Source organism: Notamacropus eugenii, chromosome 5 (assembly GCF_028372415.1).
Source record: "Notamacropus eugenii isolate mMacEug1 chromosome 5, mMacEug1.pri_v2, whole genome shotgun sequence".
Taxonomy (NCBI): Eukaryota; Metazoa; Chordata; class Mammalia; order Diprotodontia; family Macropodidae; genus Notamacropus; species Notamacropus eugenii.
This window is the reverse complement of record NC_092876.1, coordinates 425482718-425503422: the sequence shown is the minus strand read 5'-3', so window position 1 is coordinate 425503422 and position 20705 is coordinate 425482718. Positions and strand designations below refer to the sequence as shown.

Genomic DNA, 20705 nt, shown 5'->3' with positions numbered 1-20705 from the left:
CTGACTCTGTCCTGCCACTGGACTATGATGGCTGTGGAGGAGAGAGTGAGGCTGATGACTTTGTGCAACTCTGCCTCACTTAAATCCAATTTATGCACAAATCAAAAGACATCACTCAAAAAAAAGACAAAAAAAGATATTCTTGATTGTAAGCTTAGATTTTTGCCTTCTGTAATATCACATTCCAAGTTCTCTGCTTGTTTATGGTGTTGACTGATTAATTTTGTGCTATCCTGATTGTGAATCCTTAGTACTTGAATTCTTTTTTTATCCTGGTTGCTTAAAGTATTTTTCCTTGGCCTGGGAGTTCTGGATTTTAGCTATGATGTTCCTAGGAGTTTTCCTTATGGGAATTCTTTTAGGAAGTGACCTGTAGATTGTTTCAGTTTCTGCTTTTCCCTTTGGTTCTAAGAGATCTGAACATTTTCTTTTATTATTTCTTGAACTATGGTATCTAGGTTCTTGGCCTTTTTTTTTTTTTGTCATGTTTCCCAGTTAGTCCAATAATTCTTAATTTTTTCTCCTCAATCTATTTTCCAGCTCAATTGTTTTGATGAGATAGTTCACATTTTCTAATTTTTTCCCCAGTTTTTACTTTATTATTTCTTGATGTCTTCTGTTCTCTCTTTCATTTTCTGGGCACTGAGAGTATGCCTCATCACATAGCATTCTAAGGTGCCTTGGGCTAGAAACAACTGTGACTTTTTCTTGGCTTTCTTGATCAGAATTTATCTGGTTGGTACCTTTTCTAGATTTTTATGAGGTCCCAGGTTGTATTGCTTTCTCTTACTTTGCCATCTTAACTCCAGTATAACATGAAATTATTTTAAAATTGTTTTAGAGCTTTTTCTTTATTCCAGAGAGAGACCCTGATTCACACTTTCACTTGTTAACATTTTTCTGCAAGTCATTTCACCATATTAATTGTAGTATACATTTTGGTGCAGTTTCTGTCTGATCATGTAGAGATACCTATAAAATCCTTAATGGTTTAGAAAGACCAAATTAAGTTCAATTGACCTTATTTTGAAATAGATGTGCATCATAAAATATCTAGGCAACTCTCAGAATTGGGAATTGAAGAAATACTAAGAAACCAAAATAATTTTCTTGAAGACCTATATTCCTTGTGTCTTGATATTTTCAATGATTGAGTAGCTTTAACTTGAAAAAGGATCTGAAAATGAGTCACAAAGAAGGCCTTTTAAAGTGCCTTTATTTTATGTGGAAATTGTACATAAAAATAAGTTAACTTTGTTCAGAGGCAATTTTTTCACTTCTCCAGTAAGAAGAGAATTGGGTTCAGATCCTGCCTCTGACAGGAGCTCTGTGATCACAACATCACTTAATCTCTTTTAGCCTTGATTGAAGAGAACATCTCTTGAATTTGCCAGAAAAGCTTCTATTACCTACTGCACTTGTTTTACCTCACAGGATTGGTTTTTTGTAGGAATAAAATGAAATCGTCCCTAAAAGTTTTTTTCAGATCTTAAATATCCAGTGTTGTTATTGTCGTATTCATTGTATGCGTTACTGTGCATCTCTGAGTTTTCTCCACTGTGATATTTTCCTTAACTGCTGGTGAACACGTAGTTGAGAAATTTAGGGGCGGTGACTATTCTTCAATATCGCATTAGTGACCATCTCTTGGCAGATGCCCATTATAGAAGTACATTAGCATTATTTAAAAATTGGCACCAGTCTATCCTTGGTCAGATTTGCCTGCATAATTTGACACAGAATATTTCATTTGCAAAGCCATGTTATTTTTGTTTTTTGTTTTATTTTATTTTTATTTTTTTAATTTTTATTTTTTTAATTATTTTTTAATGTTTAACAATCACTGCCATACAATTGAGATTTCATCCCCCCCACACCTACCCCCCACTACCCCCCTCGCTCCCCACGACTGCATACAGTTCTGTATAGGTTCTACATATACTTTCCTATTGAGTACATTTTCACTATAGTCATGCTATGTAGTCGGACTAAAATAAATGGAAGAAATCATACAACAAATCAAAACATGATACACAAACACATACACATACACAAACATGATCTGCTACATTCTGCGAATGACTTCCATATTTCTTTCTCTGAGTGTGGAAGGCATTTTGCCTTGACAACCACCATTGGGATTTTTTTTTTTTTTAAGAAGTTCTTGCGTTATTGCGAAATTCCAAGTCTACCAGAAAAAACTCTCGCACACTGTGGTCGTTGCTGTGCACAGAGTTCTCCTGGTTCTGCTCCTTTCACTCAGCATCATAAGTCCTTCCAGGCCTCTCTGAAGTCTTCTTGTTCATCATTTCTTATGGCACAATAGTACTCCATTACATTCATATACCATAATTTATTCAGCCATTCCCCAATTGATGGACATCCCCTTGACTTCCAGTTTTTGGCAACTACAAAGAGTGCTGCTATAAATATTTTTGTACATGTGGGACCCTTTCCCATTTTTATGATCTCTTGGGGATACAGTCCTAGTAGCGATATTGCTGGGTCAAAGGGTATGCACATTTTTGTAGCCCTTTGGGCATAGTTCCAAATTGCTCTCCAGAATGGTTGGATGCGCTTGCAGCTCCGCCAACAATAAATTAGTGTTCCAACTCTCCCACATCCTCTCCAGCATTTATCATTTTCTTGTTCTGTCATGTTTGCCAATCTTATAGGTGTGATGTGGTACCTCAGAGTTGTTTTGATTCCTCAGAGTTGTTTTGATTTTTGCAAAGCCATGTTAAAGAATACTTTCTTAACCTCATGATTGTCCCCCAAACCCCAGGATGTATGGTCATTATATCTGAACCTACACTTAAATATTACTATGCTTTAGAAAACACAGATTCAGAATGCATCTTTATTAGACTGTCAGGAAAAGGCCATGTCTTTAAACATCATGTTTAAAAACTTAAAAGTCATCAATGTGATTTCAGTGGGACAAGTCACGTGTTATTCTTGGATTGTTAACCAAAAACACTTTGGGTGTTGACTGGTTCTTAGCCAAGGATTAATCTTCATTTAAAATAGGGGTTCTTAATCTTTTTTGTCATAAATCCTTTGGCCGTTTGGTGAATCCTATGGACTCCTCATAATAATGTTTTTAAGTGCATAAAATTAAATACATGGAATTGTAAAGGAAAACAATTGTATTGAAATAAATGTATTTTTCTCCCATCCAACTTCACAAACTCCCTGAAATTTAGAGTAAAGAACCCCTGATTGAGAGTCAGCAAAGATGGGGAGAAATTTTACTCACCTTTCTATGGGAACAAGAATTGATTAAATATGAAACTCTTTACAATTTGAACAGAAAATGTCTCTCAGTGACTTTCCATTTTTGCCTTGTTTTCTGTATTGCCTGGAAACCACAGTGGATACTTACAGCACAAATTAGAGTCTTCATATATTGTATATTGGGTTGCCCAAAAAGTTACCATTAATTTCCTTGATACACATAGGCACTCAATCGAAAGCACATATTTTCCTTCAGTCACAAAAAAGTTCGCTAGAATTTAAATTGTGTATTTTTGTTATTATGTCAAAACCTTATCTCCACTCTATTTGGGCAAAAAAATAGTTTGTTAGACATTTTGGCCACCAACATGATAAAAAGAACATTCTTCAATTTGTTTTCTAACTAAAGAACATTGAAAGACATAAGATTTAGTCTGATTAAATATAAACATTTTGTTTCAATTATTGAACCAACTTACAAAAGGTGTAGTATACCTTCGTGTGCACTTTCCGTCCTGCTGAATTCTTGAAATCATTAAAGCCACACTTAAATGCAGCTTCAGAGAAAGCCACAACTTTCTCAACCATATTCCAGTGGAAAAGCAGTTGGCAAACTAGAATTGTCTTTGAAAAAAAGGAAGAGCCACTCTGACTAAAGATGATTTCGGTTTCAATAATGAAGATTAACCTCAATTCTTATTTTATATTTCCTATCTGAATAGATAAGTTTATGAAGATTGTCTTCTTTAAGAAAGAGAAAATTTTCTTATACCTTTGCTTGGTAACTGATATGAGGACATGATAACTTTTCTTACCCCATTTTATTGTGTTTTTTTTTCACCTAGGAATCTCAGCAAATGCTCGGAAGGCTGATTCCTGAAAAACAGTTACTCAATGACCAATTAAAACAAGTTCAACAAAACAGTTTGCACAGTAGGTGTTTTAAAAGTGTTCATTCATCCTTCTTAATTGGCCAGAATTTTTTGAAATAGTCAAAAAAAGACACTAAGAATTACTTGTTTTACTGATCATTACTTTAGATTTTGTTCAATTTCCTTTTTTTTTTTTAAACAGGAGATTCACTTCTTACACTTAAAAGAGCCTTAGAAGCAAAAGAGCTTGCTCGTCAGCAGCTGAGAGACCAGCTGGATGAGGTTGAGAAGGAAACTAGGTCAAAGCTACAGGAGATTGATATTTTCAATAATCAGCTAAAGGTAATTATTATATATGTATTCTCTCCCTTTTTCCAATTTATCTGAAAATCGTTTTGTGTTTTAATCGTAGGCAGTAAAATTAATTAATCAGATTTTGTCAGTTTTTGCAAAAGACTTAAAAGTTTATAGAGAAGGGAGAAATATAAATTCCATCTTTTTTTTCCCTATTGGAAAGGATGTGGAGGAAGGGAGAAGGGAGAGAGAGAGAGATACTGACAGAAAAAGAGAGAGAGGAGGGGGAGGATAGAAGGAAGAAAAGATGGAAAGAGAAGACAGGAGGGGAATCAGGAAGAAGAGGAGGGGGAGAAAAAGATGAGTGGAGAGGAGAGATATTTAAATACTCCCTTGCATTTTGACCTAGGACTGATTGAGTAGTCTCAGGTAAAGTATGAATCAGTAATCTCAGTTTGATTCTGACACATTTAACAATTTTCCACCTCTGTGTTTTAGTGCCCATGTCATGTTGACTTTTCATATGCAACTTGAATTCTCCCAGTTTGTGTTTTTAAAATGCTATTATAAAGTGGTTCTGTTTTTTCTTCTTTACCAAGACTTTTTCTGCTACATCATAACTTCATGATGATTTCTCAGTGTTAGGTCTTTGTTTTCTTGTTCAGTATGTGGTCAGTGCTTCTTTCTTTGTGGTAAAATTACTGTGTGGTTTGTTGTATTTGCACTTCAAGAACAAGCAGACAGTACTAAAGACTGAGGAAAGCAGTAGTGATTCACAACCAGCCTCTTTCTGACATTCTCCTTCAATTCAACATTATTTTAAGTTACTTTAAAAATACTAATTGGTTTTATATCGCTAATTTTGCATGGTAGTCTTAACTGATTTTCTGTGAAAAAGCATAACCTGTGATATTATAACTTAAATCTAACTGGATTATCACAAATATTTCTATTCTTTTACATTTATTCTTAGATTTTTATGAGCATGTTTCAAAACTTTCATGTTTGATTCAGACACCAAATTAGTCAGCAGCAAAGAACTGTCATCCTGTTTTCTCTTACGAAAGACAAACCTTATATGGTTTTTAATTTGTCCTTCATATTCTTTCAGTTTTGAAATTCTCAGTCAAGCCCTGCCTACGTAATTGAATTTGAGGCTTAATGTGACCCTTCAGAAATATTTACATACTTTCTGAACTGTACAAATCCAGAAGAATAAGACTTTAAGGGAAATGTAATGTGGTTAAGTTCTTGTGTGTTTTTCCTTATTTCCTTTGCATCCTTATGTGAAAGATTCCATATATATATATATATATATATATATATATATATATATATATATATATATATATATATACACACATGCACACACGTGTAGGTATAGTCTATGACTACACACGCAGTATTTATGTAAATGCTGTGACAAAGCTGGCCTCCAGTCAGGAAGCCCTGCACCCAAATACCTCCTCCAACTCTCTTTGCAACCTTTGGTAAGTTACTTCAGCTTCTTATTGCTCTGGGCACTTCTCTAAGACTCTCAGTTTCTGGGAAGGTGCTGACCTACATGGACCGAGGGAATTTCCTTATCTGGGATTTTCTTTTGTCACTGAAATCCCATATCCTAGAGATCTGGCTACAGCTTCGCCATCTCCCTAAAAACAATCTGTGCATAATCCTAGACCTAAATCTCATTGTGACTTTCACTTGTTCTTTAACGTTAAATGAAAAGATATTTCTTTGAGGGCTGAGTCTAATAGTGAGAGAGTGACCAACTTCTTAAAAACATTAAAATAAAGATTTGTACCTTTGCTTGGGTTATCTGGAGACATAATTCAATAAAAGGAAGGTGTGAACAAAGAAATGATATCCCAGTGGGCCCTTGTAGAAACATGCCTAGAAGAAACTAGTGATTAAATGGATATGGAGATTGAGCTAACTGTCTTAACCATTCCGTCATCCCTCCTGTTAGCACCCAACTCTTACATGGAGATAATCCATTCTGCATATGAAGGGAATTGATACTGATTTCAATATGAAACTATTTCATTGAATAGTTTTCAGTGAAACTATTGAAATCAGTTTCAATATGAAACTGATTTTTTAAACCAGTTTTTCACACTATGAGCCCACTTTTTAGATAATATTAACCTGTTTTCTCAATTAAAGCAATCTAGCTTCCCCCTTCAATTTTTTTGGCTTCAATGCTTGACTGAAGCTATGATCTCATTAATAAGGTATTTCTTCCAACACAACTCATCCACACCTCATTCTCACAATCCTATGTTGTCTAGTATCTCTTCAGTGTCCTTGAGTGACCCATGACTTTAATTTCTTTGGAGATTGTGGTATTTCATGACTTGCAGCCATGCAGCAACACTAGAAAAATATTGATGTTTTAAAAAGATGAGTGTGTCTCAGCAAGAAACTTAGGATCATTAAAAGGCTAGGTCATTTCTTAAATGCAATCCAGATTGCTCTCCAATTTCTATTTAATTTGGGACCCAACTTGTTTTCTATCCAGTGTCTTATCAAAATATATGTGCCAGCCAGTTCTATGGGTTTTCCATTCCTTTGGATATTCTTCATCCTCTTGGTTTTTTCCATTGTGGACTGTTAGCCAAGTTATTTTTAGTGATTATAGATTTCATTGAGTAGATTCTACAATATTTCAGAGTTGATGAAGTTGGCACAACAGTTATACTACAGGATCCTGACTGTCAACAGGGAATTTCTCTTCCATTTGAACTCTTTGCTGTTATCTTCCGTAGTAATGGCAAACATTTTTGCTGAGCATCTATCTATCTGTTTTGTGCCTCACTTGATAATAATAAAAGGGTTCTCAAGTACAGCTATCATAACTGTTATACAATTGCATGGGAGACACCTTGTTGGAGGAACATCTTTAAGGCAGTATTTTGCATTACCAAATCTAATATGTGTTTTTTTAAAGTAACCAAACAGTATGCATAGTTGGATATTATATTCTTTATACCTTTCAGTCAACCAAGTTGTGGTCTGCTATAGAATATCTTCTGCCACAGCCTGCCTGGCCTGCCTTTTTCAAAACTTCATCAAACCTTGCCTTCAATGCCTTTTTCGGTTGTTTTTATATTATGTATATATGGGAAAATAGATATGTCCGTCAGTTGTTATTGATAGTTTTCTCATTCACTTTTTTGGGGAGTGGTAATAATGAGGTCTGCGATGCTTTCCCCCAAGCATTTGATAGTTTCCTTTCAGGTATCTTAAGATATTCATTAGATTTCAACAAATTTAATTTTGTCACCTCCAGTATACCTCATCTCTAGGTACACTTGGTTTCCACGTGTTCTTCTTATCTTCATTTCATTAGTGCCATTTTTATTTCCTTGGGCAGTACATTGAGGACAGAGATGCTGTAGAGCCCTAGGGTGGTGGCTCCACTATTACTGATGGTGGGAAGAAAGGGTTTATTATAGAAGTCTTGACAGATCCTTTTTTATTTTTCTTCTGTTCTTTTCCTTCCTTCTAGTTTCATCCTTAAATGTCTTTGGAAAGATTTTGCTTAGTTGGTTCTCTTGCCAGGCTTTTTGTCAATTTGTTTTTCCCTCCATTGCATCTAGCCATTTTCTATTAAGTATCAATAATATCCAGCTATAAGTTTATCTAGCATCTGTAGGTTTTCAGGGCACTTTACATGTATTATCTCATTTGATCCACACAACAGCCTGGTGAGGTAGGTGCTTTCTTATCCCCATTTTATTGATGGGACTTGCCCAGGATCACAACACAGGCAATGCTCAGATGTAAGTCTTCCTGACTCCAGGTAGTGGTATTGCCCTTACTTTCAATAGCTTGCTCTGTGGGGGGGAGATTCTTAAGCTTTTGCTGGGCTAGAACAGTTTCTGTTTCTTTGCTTTCCTCATTGTGATGATTGATTTATCACAATTAAACTTCTTTGAGAAAAAATATGATCATTGTTTTCATGTCTGTTCTTTTATCCATTTCCCATTTGGTGCCATAGAAAGCTCATTTAAATAGTTTAGGTTGGAATATTTCCAACTGATAGCCATAGTTCATCTTATTATTAGTATTTCTTCTAATGTTGGTGTTGAATTTTATCTTTGCTCTAATAAATTGGTGGATTGACTATACACAAATAACTGACTTGGCAATAACCTTCAATTAATAATCAACCATTTTCTGTTAAAATATAATTAATTTCATTTTTTGCAGTGTTATTTGGTATTTTCCTTACTCATTGCTTTCTTTATCTCTTCCCAAAGTATTTGTGATAAATGTCTGTGAAATTTCCATATATTGTACTAGGCTTTGGCCTTTCCTTTCTTACTCTTGAGTCATGTTTCCTAACACATGTTTTGCTCTGTACTCACCTTTACACTGACCTCATTGAATAGTAAAGCATATTGGATTTAACTCAGGAAGCCACATCAAGTTCTTCATAAAATTTCTCTACCTTATCATCTTCTGCAATAGATGTTGACTCATGAGCTGTTCTTCTCTTCCTGGTGATCTTTTTTGCAAATGTTTGTGATTAGCACTGCAAAACAAAATGACCAATATCCCATGTAATTGTTTTGTTTCCTTAAATTATAAAATAAAACTCATTCTACTAACTCCTTTATTTGCACCTCTAAGGAGAATCTTTGATTTCTTACAGTGAGAATTTAAAGATTATTATAATTTAGTTTCCCTAGTAATATTTCCATTTTAGTAATATTTGGTCACTGACAAAGTTCTCACGTTTAGAGTTTAAGACAATTGAAAACCTGTGTCATTCTTAATACCTCTATGCATGCATGTTCCCACCCCAATCTTACCACTCTGTCACCATCGCTGTAAAGGTAGAAAGGGGGTGCAGAGTTCTAAAACCCAATCTGTAGTTTTGTTTGATGAGTTGCCATGGCCAAAATTCATCAATAAGTGGCCGACCTATTGATGATTATCCTCTCTGTATTTAATTATCCTGGTCATCTGAAAGCAGGCATAATTTGTTATTGAGACTGTTTGTCCTGTCTAAACTTTTAATTTAAATCATTCATTTTAAAAAACTTCTATATTATGAAAATGATATTTATAGATTCTAACTGCACCGTTGGGGAAAACTTCTCTTGTACTTTAGCACCCTTGGAACACTTTTATATGATATGATAACTTAATTATTTATCATTATTATTCCTGCAACTATGACATGATACTCAGCATTTTTATCTCAGTTTCAAGGATCTATCCTGTCACCTGTCGGGGTATTCGTTCCACTGGTGCTAAAACAAGCCTTCTACGCCTCAGGTATCGACGGTCATCGTAAAGACCAGGCAGTCTTTGTAGATGGATGGCTAGACTAGGCTGATCCTTGACATCAGCTGTGGTCCCTTTCACCAAGCCTGTGCCCACAGCTTTATAGTTTTACAGATAAGAAAAGTGATATGGCCAGAATCACTTCAATTCAATCCCCCAAGCTTTTTATTAAGTCCCAGGTATGTGCCAGCTGAGTGTCATTGTTCATGGAAAGTTGTCCTTAGACTTAGAAACAACTGGCTAGAAGTCCCACCTCTAACACACGATGGTTGTTGAGCGACAACTTCACAGTGCTATAGGCAACCCTCTCAGGCTCTCATTTGCAGAATAGTTGCTAATCTGAATTGACTGGACTTTGTTGTTCATTCCTGTCTGACTCTTCGTGACCCTGTGTGGGGTTTTCTTAGTAGAGATACTTGGTTTGCCATTCCCTTCTCTGGCTCATTTTATAGATGAGGAAACTGAGGCAACCAGGGTTAAGTGGCTTGCCCAGGGTCACATAGCCAGTAAGTATCTGAGGCCAAGTTTGAATTCAGGTCTTCCTGACTCCAGGCCCAGCACTCTATTAACTGTGCCACCTAGCTGCCCCAGTTTTATCACTACTAGTTCACTATACCAGTGAATCTACACCAATCTAAACCATGTGCCAAGAAATACTAGGTGCTAGAGATACAGAAATAAAAATTAAAATAGCCCCTGCTCTCAAGTTGGTAACATTCAATTGAGGTGGGCAGAATTCTGTACATAGGTAGGTAAATATAAAATATGATTAAGACAAATACAAAGTATTTGGGGCAAGTGGAGCACTAAACTATTAGGGGGAATCATGGAGGCCCTTTTTAGGAGGCAGCCCTTGAAGTGCACCCTATTGGAAGCACAGAATTCTAAGAGGCAGAAGCGAGGAGAGAAAACATTCCAAGCATGAGATGTGCAGGAACACAAAGATAGGAGGTGAAATATCATGTATGGAGACCAGGAGGTAGGGCCACTGTGGCTGAAAATATCATCCACCGATTGTCAATGTCAAATAAAGGAGTTTGCGCTTGAGTTTTGGGAGCAGGGATACAATATGGTTATAGTTATTGTACTTTAGGATTATAATTTTGCCAGCTAGGTGATGGGTTCGTTAATTCAGGAAGACTGGTAAAGGAGAACATTATGATAGTCCAGGTAAGAGGTGCTAAGGTCCTGAACTATGATGCTAATGGCATGAATGGAGAATATGGTACATGTATTGAAGAAAAAGGATCAAAAAGATTTGATAACTGATTGGAAAAGGTGAGGATGGGGTGAGACTGAAGAGTCAAGGATAGATTGGTTTTGGTTTCAAGGGCTGTTGCTGGGTCCAAAAGGGGCTTTGTAGGATAATTAGATGAGCCAGTCATTGCTAAAAGCAAGAGACCTTTTTACTTGGTGTGTTTAAGGGAGGCCCTAAAAGGGAAGTCCATATGGCTTAACTAGAGACCCCCAGAGGAATAGGATGCAGGACCAAAAAAAGGGGAGTTTAGTTCCTTCACACCAGGACCAGAGCTAACACCCCAACCTAGGACAGCTATTCCATCCACTTAACCCCTTAGTACTGGGTTTGGTATTAATATTTTCAAAGTAGGACTAGAAAGGGGTTAGTGAAGGTATACAACCACGCTTGTCATCAGGGAGTCTAGAGTACGATGGTCTTCAAGCCATGGCAGGAAGAAGGTGTACACGGTGCTGAAGGATTTCTGGGTCTGTGTTCAAGATAGGTTGCTCAGCTCAAGGATTGTGATAGCTCCAGGATCAAGGTAGCCCAGTTGTTTAAAGAGAAGGGAGTGGTCCTGCTCAGACAGGTCTGATTGGTTTTACACTCTTGAGGTCACAGACAGGAAGATACCAATGAGCTGTGAAACTGGAAGCTTCCAGCCTGGAATGTTCCAAGTGTAAAAGTTTCCAGATATTGGGGTTCCCCAAAAAAAGGCTTTGAAAAGAGGGTGTACCACATGGTGAAATGAGATGATATTTGTAAAGCATTTAGCTCATAGTAAATGCTAGCTATTATTGTTACTGCTGCTGGGATTATTGTAGGAAGAACCATGGCTAGACAAAGACCAGACTAGAGAAACAACAGACTGTGTTTGCCCATGTGCAACTGTAGAGTTACTAGGGAGAATATTTACATCTGGGGCTGCAGGATACACTCACGGAGCAAAGTGAAATATGGATACAACTGTTTCCGTAGAACAAGGGAACAGGAAGCAGTTTCCACAGTTAGGAAGAAGCATTCTCATCATTGAAGCATCATAGAGGGTCCTGTATATAACTCAGCTTTCTTAACTGAATATCATTGGGAGTCAGAATTAAATTTTAGTTAAAGTGTGCCACTTGTCACTTTTGTTTTTTGGAGACACTAGAAAATATAAAGAAATCCTTTGTCATTTCCAGATCTTATGTATTTAGCAACAACAGTTTCTTATGTGGTTTTATGGGTTAAATATTTTCGTATTGCTCACCAATTCTAGTAAAACTCATTGTGGCTTCACTATAGTTTCAACATTAATATTATTAATTTTAAATTTAATTTTAATTTTATTTTTCTCGATTATATGTAAGCATTTTTAACATTTAAAAAAAATTTGAGTTCCATATTTTCTTCTTCCCTCCTTTCCAGTCCCTCTACCCAAAAGGCATGCCTTTTGATGTAGATCATACATGTGCAGTCATACAAAATATTTCCCTATTAGCCATGTTGTAAAAAAAAATCACAGACCAAAAAAATAATAATAAAGAAAGTTTGAAAAGGTATACTTCAATCTGCATGTCTATTCCATCAGTTCTTTCTTTGGAGGAGGATGGCATTTTTTATTATAAGGCTTTTGGAATTATCTTGGATCTTTGTATCTCTGATGCTAGCTACATCATTCACGGTTGATCATTGTTACAATGTTGCTGTTACTAAGTACAATGTTCTCCTAGCTCTGCTCATTTCACTTTGCATCAGTTCATGTGAATCTTCCCTGGTTTTTCTGAAAATATCCTGCTCCTCATTTCTTACAGCACAAAAATATTCCTTCATAATCATGTAACATAACTTGTTTAGCCATTTCCCAGTTGATGGGCATCCCCTCGCATTAATATTATTATTGTTAATAATATCTGTATATATACATTATTCTTAGTCATAATAACTGACATATAGATAGCTATTTAAATTCATTATATATACATTATTTGAGCCTCACAACAACTCTGTGTGACAGATTCTGCAGCTATTATTATCCACATTTTACAGTTGAAGAAACTGAGATTTAAAGGGGTTAAAAATATCCTGTTCAGTGATCACAGAGCTAATAAATATCAGAGGCAGATTCAAAACTCCCAAGTTCAGCAGTCTATTCATCATACCATGCTTTCTGTCATTAGGAATTCAGATTGTACTTGTCAATATGTTTAGGATCTGTAATTTCCATGGCAGATGGAACCTACTTACAATTTCATTGATAAATCTTCTTAAAGAGTTGTGTGAGGCTCAGAGTTTAAGTGACTTGCCTGTGAGTTTCAGAGGCGGGACTAAACCTAGCTCTTCTTCACTCCAAGTCCAGTGCTTTATCCACTGTGCCAGCTGGCCTCTTATTAGCAATTCAGATTATACTTGCTCCTGATGTTAAAGTGCTGTGCTAAAAAAATGTTAGCGACTCTTCAGTCTCTGCTTGTAATTAATCTCATATTGCCATATCCAAAACCTTCTTGCTGGGGGGAGTGGGAATGAGAGAAACCATGTTCTAATATCTTAAGCACTAATTTTACAGTAGACATTTAATTTCTTTTAAACATAGGGCAGATTTTAAAAAGGGGCAGAGAGAAACTATCTTATAATGAATAAAATGTTTAGCCAAAATGTTAAGTGATTTCACATGGCTTTTGCATGAGTCAGAATTATATAAAACCTGGGCAGTTTAACTGTTTCTTTATTAACAACTTTATGCATAAATCATTTATTTCATTATAAGTTATGATAGTCATATAGGTAGGAAGAACATTTAGAAAGAAACACTTACTACTTGCCTATGTTTACTCATTCAGTTTTTGTGGAGTGTATTTGACTTCTTAAAAGAAGCCATTCCAGTGATCAAGGTAAAGATTTCCAGCCCCCGCCCCCCTATGCACTGCCACCATCCTCCTTCCCTTGCCCAAGATTGGTCTTTAATCAGCCCAACTTAGACAATATCTTATCTAGTCACTCTAGAGTCATTCTTTTTGTCAAGATAGGAATGAGTGAAAAATAGCATGTGTTTTTATGATTCTATTGACTGTTTTCTGCTAACTCAGGGTTCAGAACAGGGAGGGAGGCCTAGATTTTTTAGACTTCTCAGTTACTGTTTGATTCTTGTAGCAAGTGGGATGAGAAGCAATAACTATTACTTGCTTTTGTAATAGGCTATTTCCATCCATTTTGGTATATTGACTAAGTACCCCTGATTTACATTTATCATACATATATATATGTATACACACAAATAAATGTGATTTTATACCACCCAATAAGGACCCTAGATAAAATTTTCTTGTGAATTTGTTTGTTACCTGAGGCAAATATTTGAGGAAAGAAGCAAATAAAAACTTTTTGTGATTTTTTTGAAGAGTATCTTGTGGAAAGTAAGGAAATTTGTGAATTTTTGAGACCCAGGCCAAGATTCTAGAAATTTCCTAATATATTATCCTCATATCTCACTATTGATTCAATATTTAATACAAATAGCACATTTTAACTTATTCATGCTGAAGACATGAAACATCCAGCCAAATTCTAATTGAATGAACAGATAAATGAAAGAAGAATTTATTAAGGGCTATGTACCAATTACTATGCCAGATACGGAGGATACCAATAGAAAAGGTTAACTAGTTCCTTCTCTCAAGGTGCTCATCCTCTGATTGGAAGAGACAACACTTTTGAAAGAGAGTTCAGCTGCAGTGTGAATGGAGAGGACCCTAGGTCCTCAGGGGATAATTTAAAGGACATATTCTTGCATCTGCAATTTACATTCCTTACTTGCCCTTTGACCAGAAAAGTTGTCTTCATGACTGTCCTACATATGAACAATACATAGGGATATTGAATGTTTGTGTTTTCCTTACATTGTACATAGATTATAAGGGTGTAATCATGATACCAGCGTTATTGAGAGAGTAAGATGTCTTGTTCATCAGTAAGATATGGAACCAAATGCCCACTTCTGACATGTTTAACAAGTGTTTCAACTGCTAAATTTAGCCTGACACTAGTGCTTCATTAGTATATGTTAAGTATAATGCTTGATAGCATAAAACTATGAATTTCCATTTTAAAAACCTGGAAGTATGTCAGTTAAAGAGATCCAGTTATCCAGTGAAGTTCCATGTCATGTGTTCTGTTTACAAGTTACGTCCTTGTCTATCTGGTCCTTGTGTACTGGACAAGTCTTAACATGAACGCTTGTTGACATTTGAGCATTTCTTTCTTCCAGCCAGTGGCAATGGAAGAGACAATGCTGCAGTGCCTGGCAGTTCTCCTGGGCTGTGTCAACCACTTAGACTCCTTTCTAAAGGTCTCCATCCCCTGCTCAGGCAGTGCACATCTTTGTCAGACTGAGACTGATGAACCATCTCCAGCTCTGTGCTTCAGCTTGCCATACACAGATGAGTGCACAGTGTTTAATTTAAGATAGCATTTAATAAGAAATGCTAAGCCTTCTTTTCAAAAGCTAGTATTGATTATAGGCTCAATTAGTATTGTGTTGCCAAGTAGCGTATGTGTTGGTCTAAGCCCTGAATTACAAGCTGGACAAGGTACTGTATGATTTAGTTTTGTCTTTCTGTATATAGCAAACCTTTTAGACCATGGCATTGCCTTTTAGGAGCTGTTTAAAGAAATTATAAACGGACAAGAGTTAGTATGAATTTACTGTCTTCACTATATACTTATGTATTCATTAAAAATATACACAGTAATAATATTAATAGCTGACATTTATATACCGCTTTATAAGGTTTGCAAAGCACTTATGATCCTCACAACAACCATATGAGGTTGGTGCCACAGTATTAATTGTCCCTATTTCCCAATGAGGAAACTGTACCTCCGAGAGGTCACATAACTTGCCCATGGTCATCTAGCCCATGAACGTTAGAAGTGGGATTCAACTTTGTGTCTCTCTTGATTTCAAATCCAATGTTTTTGCCACGCCATCAGGCATATGCCAAGGTACCATATAACAGAGTATGTTGTACTAGATTATATTATGTTAAAATTCTACGTGAATTCTATTTATGTCTTCTAAGCAAATTTGACTTCGCTAGTATACTTTCAGAATTATTAATCATTGTATCCCATAATATTTTTGCTGGGAATTCTTGACTTCTTGAAATCCAAATGTTTTGGTCAGTAAAAATGTTTTTTGGTGCTGAAAATATAAATTAGTCTTAGACCTTGACAATGTCTATTATACCTGTGAATTAATATTAAAAAGAGAATGAAAGTTACAGTAAATATGTTTGTTTAATTAAGGCTTTTATGCTCTTGGTTTCAGACTCTTGAGTTCTTGGCAGGCTCATTCATTTTGAAGGCAGTGAGAGGCAAAATGTTTAGCAACCAAGGGAAAAGAGAAAAGAGTTGGAGAAAGAACCACAGAGCAGAATGAGAAGTCAGGAGAAAAAAGTGCATGCGAAGGGAAACAATGAAGGAAAGAAAAAACAAGGAAGAGGAAATGCAGACAGCAAGAAAAAATCAGTGTGAATTTATATAACTAAGATTTTTTTTTTGCTATATTAAGTACAGTGTATATGTATAGAAGAGCTATTTTCCCACAATCCTTTGTTCAAGAAAAATTTTAAGTAGTTTTTTCCAAAGTATTTCTTTTTCATAGATTTATGTAGTGAAGTAATGAAATATATTTTGTTCTTGTTCACTGTACTTGTGAAACTTTATGAGGTTATCCAAATGTGGGCAACTATTAGAAATTACTTTATAAAATTTCTTCCTAGATATGATTTGGTTGACAGAAATTATGTATTAGATTCTGTATTGTATTAATCACTTTCTTTAGAGCTATAATTCTTTCAGATTGGTATAGTTTTGAAATATAAAGTAAAAATAATCTCTTTTTTAATTTAAATCAATTAACTGAAGGGACTATTTGATAAGTTTTGGAGTTTTACTTCAGTAGTAATCAACCATTTAAACATTTGTTAAGCATTTAACTTACTAGCATCTGATGTGTCAGGCACTTTGCCAAATGCTGGGGATACAAAGACAAAAATCAAACCATTCCTGCCCTCAAGGATCCTACATTCTAATAGGGAGATAAATGGTACATATATTGGTATACACATACAAAGTGGTTGCCAGATAGTCTTAAGGAGTAGGCACTAGCAGCCAGGGGACCAGGATGAAAGAAGAGGTGGATCATAACAGATGGGCCAGTGTGGCTGGAACCCAGTGAGTGGAGAGCAGTAACATGTAAGGAGAATGGAAAACGGGGAGAGGAAGGGAACAGATACTTACTAAGCAACTTCCATGTGCCATTCACTATACTAAATGCTTTGCAAATATCTCATTTGATAATAGGTTAGGAAGGGGCCAGATTCAATCAGAGGACTTTGTGTTTGATGCTATAAATAATCCAGTGCCACTGGAGTTTATTGAGCAAGGGGTGGCATGACTAGACCTGCACTTGAGGACATTCACTTTGACCGCTATCTGGAGGAAGGATTGGAGTGGTGGGAAAAATTATGTAGGGAGACAAGAGCCTGTTGCAGTAGTTTAGGCAAGAACTGATGGGGGCTAGAATAAGAATAGTATCCATGAGTGTGGAGAAGGGGGAATATGCAAGGCATGTTGTATAGATACATACAAAAGATTTGGCAACTGATGGGATCTTTGGATTTTGTGAGGAGGAGGAGTTGATTATGACCCTGTGGTTGTAGGCATGGGTGACAGATAGCATGGGGTCCTCAAAAGAAATTGGGAATTTGAGAAGTGTGGTCTTGAGGAAGTAGGTTGGCTGGATTGGGTAAAGGTAATGAAGGTTTAGATATATTGATTATGAGATGCCTACAGGACATCTGGTTTGTATATCTAATAGGCAGTTGATGACAGGGACCATAGTTCAGGAAAGGAATTAAGAATGAATACATAGATATTGGAGTTATCTGCTTGGAGATGATAATTGAAGCTATGGCAGCGAATGAGAGCATCAGGTGAGAGAGTATATAGAAGAAAGAGAAGGGGAGCCAGGATGGAGACTTGGGGTATTGCTACAGTTATTGAGTGTGACATGTGTGATGGTCCATTGAGTGTGATGGTCCAGCAAAGGAAACTGAGGAGAACGTTCAGGAAGGGAGTGTGGTCAGGAGTGTCAAACAGCAGAGAGGTCAAGATGGATAAGGATTAAGAAGAGGTCATTAGATCTGCCCATTAAGAAATCATTGAGAGCTCTAGAGATTACAAATAATTTAGAAGAGATGATGATGTAAATATATTTCTTACCAATATGCCTAGAAATAAATGCATTGAGAAGATTCATTTAAAACATTTCCTGTAAAAAAAAATCTTTATAAAGTTAAATATATCTAAATCTACATAGGAGATCTAGGTAATGAACATCAATTTAGTCTTAGTTACAATATCAGGAATATCATCAATTTCAGTTCATTAATAGAAAATTCTTAATTGGGACAGTTTGTCTGTTTTATTTTCTTCCTATGTAACAAGCATTCCAAAAGTACCTTCTAAAAAGGAAAACACCATAGTTAGAGTATATAAGGATGAAGTAAGTTATGAGCCTTGACTCCTCAGAATTTGAAGAAAGCAAGTAACCAAAAACCATTTCTTAGGGGACAAATGTCCCATCCCTATGACCAGTTTTCAGCATGTTTGCCCTTAAACATTTATGCAATAATACTTCTCAGAAAGAAAAAACTTTATGGTATGATATTATGTTCATTACACTTTGATGCAGCTGTTGTATCCTCACACTTCTGTTATTATTAAATTGTTCAAAGACAGACAAAAGTCGGTCATAAAAATACATGAGCCTGTACATTTTAGTTACTGAACAACTATTGAAAAATAATTATTGAACAGTTACTTTAAATGATATTCAGTTATCTATCAGTCAGCAAGCATTTATCCACACCTATTGGGTGCTGTCCATTGTGCTAGGCACGGGGGATGTAAGAATGAAGAGTGAAACTATCTCTGCACAATGAGTTTATATTCCAATGGGGAAAAAAAGAAGTAAATGTAAAATATTTACAGCGTTATATAAATTTGAATTTCTTTATGATGAGGAAAAACCACACTATCATGAGTATTCAGTTTACAGAGCATTTTAGTGTTGAAATACAGTGGATATGCACTTATTATAATGGGGAAACTATGTCATAGTTCTTAAGAAAATGGCATTGTGTTCTGTTGATTAAGGAGAGAAACATGAAGTCATATGAAAGATTTTTTTTAAAACTAATTTTCATTTCATCTTGTTTAGCTAATGCAAGAAAATTTTGCTCAGTTACCTTCCTAATGTTTATCATTCAACATTCTATACTAGTGATAGAAATTTGAATATTAAAATTATTAGAATTTGAGAACAAGTATTTTAGAGATGGAAAGATACTTCAAGGATGGTTCTAGTTCAGTCCTCCCATTCTCTGGGTGACCCATTGAAGTCCAGATGAGTGAAGCGGTTTACTTGAAATCACACAACTAGACAGAGTTTTGGCTGGAATCTCTCCTGACATCCCCAGCCTTTCCTTCATTCATTATACTGTACTGTGCTGCCTCTCCCTAAATAAAGCTTTTATTCTTTTGCTTTAGATATAGTTTTCTTTCTAGTACTCCAGCTCTGGAATGGAGTTGAACTCTCAACTGGAAAGCACCTGAAAAGATCTGTATAGTTTTAATGAGGACTTGTTTACTGACAAAGCTAATATGTTTTCCTGGAAGGCAGTACTCAGTTTGTTGCTCATTGACAATTAATATGTGTTTTACTGTAGAGTAGAACAGAATTACCAGACCTATACATTTATTGTGATATTGCTTAACAACTCTCTGACCAAAAATCTGTTGTTTTGAAAGAAATTCAATTCCTAGAGAGTGCTACAAATGAGATATTGAGACTTGATTCTCAATAGTCATTTATTCATTCATTCAATTTTTATCTCAGTTAATATAATCTGAAGAAGTAGTATGGCAATTACATATTGAATTAATAGCTTTGGAAGTTGAAAACTATGTAATCTGGAGAGATTGAAACATTGTAATAAAGTATGCCTTGGATTCTTTCACCAATGCTCTACTTTCTTCTTGGATAAATAAAGAAATTAATATCACTCAATTGGTTTGTCACTTTTTTGGATTTAATGAAGATGTCTACATTTGGATGATTTGGCAACATATTTGTATGTGCATCACTGAAGCAGAATTGAAAATAAGTCAAGGTTTTTAAATGTGCCATAGAAAGAAAACTGTGGCCATCTAGGGACAGAACTATTTTCCTAAGTATCCTGCTATACTTCAGTAAAAGAGAAACACAAAAATTCCAGCTTTTAACTTGGGTTTTCTTTTTCCATGTGTTGTAGATTTGACTTTTTAAAGTTATAGCTCTAAGGGTAGGAAGATAATTTTTGCTTATATAAATTATTTAAGTCTTTAAAAATTAATTTTTCCAATCAATAAACATAATTTTCTCCCTCAGGGTAGAGTGGAGTAGAGAAAAGCTTTATTAAAAATATGAATAGTCAAGCAAAACAAATTCTCGTATTGGCCGCGTGGGAAAATATGTCTCATTCTGCATATTTAGCCCATACCTCTCTGTCAAGAATAAACAGATGAATGACTAGCATTCTTCATAGTCAATCCTCTGGAATCATGGAGTTCTTTAGTATTTCAAAATTGTTAGTTTTTACAATATTGCTGTTACAGTATAAGTTCTTGTGATTCTTCTAACTTGGCACTGAATCAGTACATGCAAGTCATTTCATATTTCTTTG

General features: G+C 35.6%; 1 protein-coding gene across 17 annotated transcripts in view; it reads left to right on the top strand.

The window, feature by feature from the left end:
* Nucleotides 1-20705, top strand: part of ITSN1 (intersectin 1) — a 279156-nt gene that overhangs the window by 121222 nt on the left and 137229 nt on the right. For all 17 annotated transcript variants that reach the window (XR_011968537.1, XM_072616851.1, XM_072616849.1 and 14 more), the window contains 2 exons: nt 4083-4170; nt 4312-4451. Coding sequence is in view for 16 of the 17 variants with exons in the window: in XM_072616851.1 (XP_072472952.1) it covers nt 4083-4170; nt 4312-4451 (228 nt within the window). In the remaining variant the exon portion in view is untranslated. The remainder of the gene's footprint in view (nt 1-4082; nt 4171-4311; nt 4452-20705) is intronic.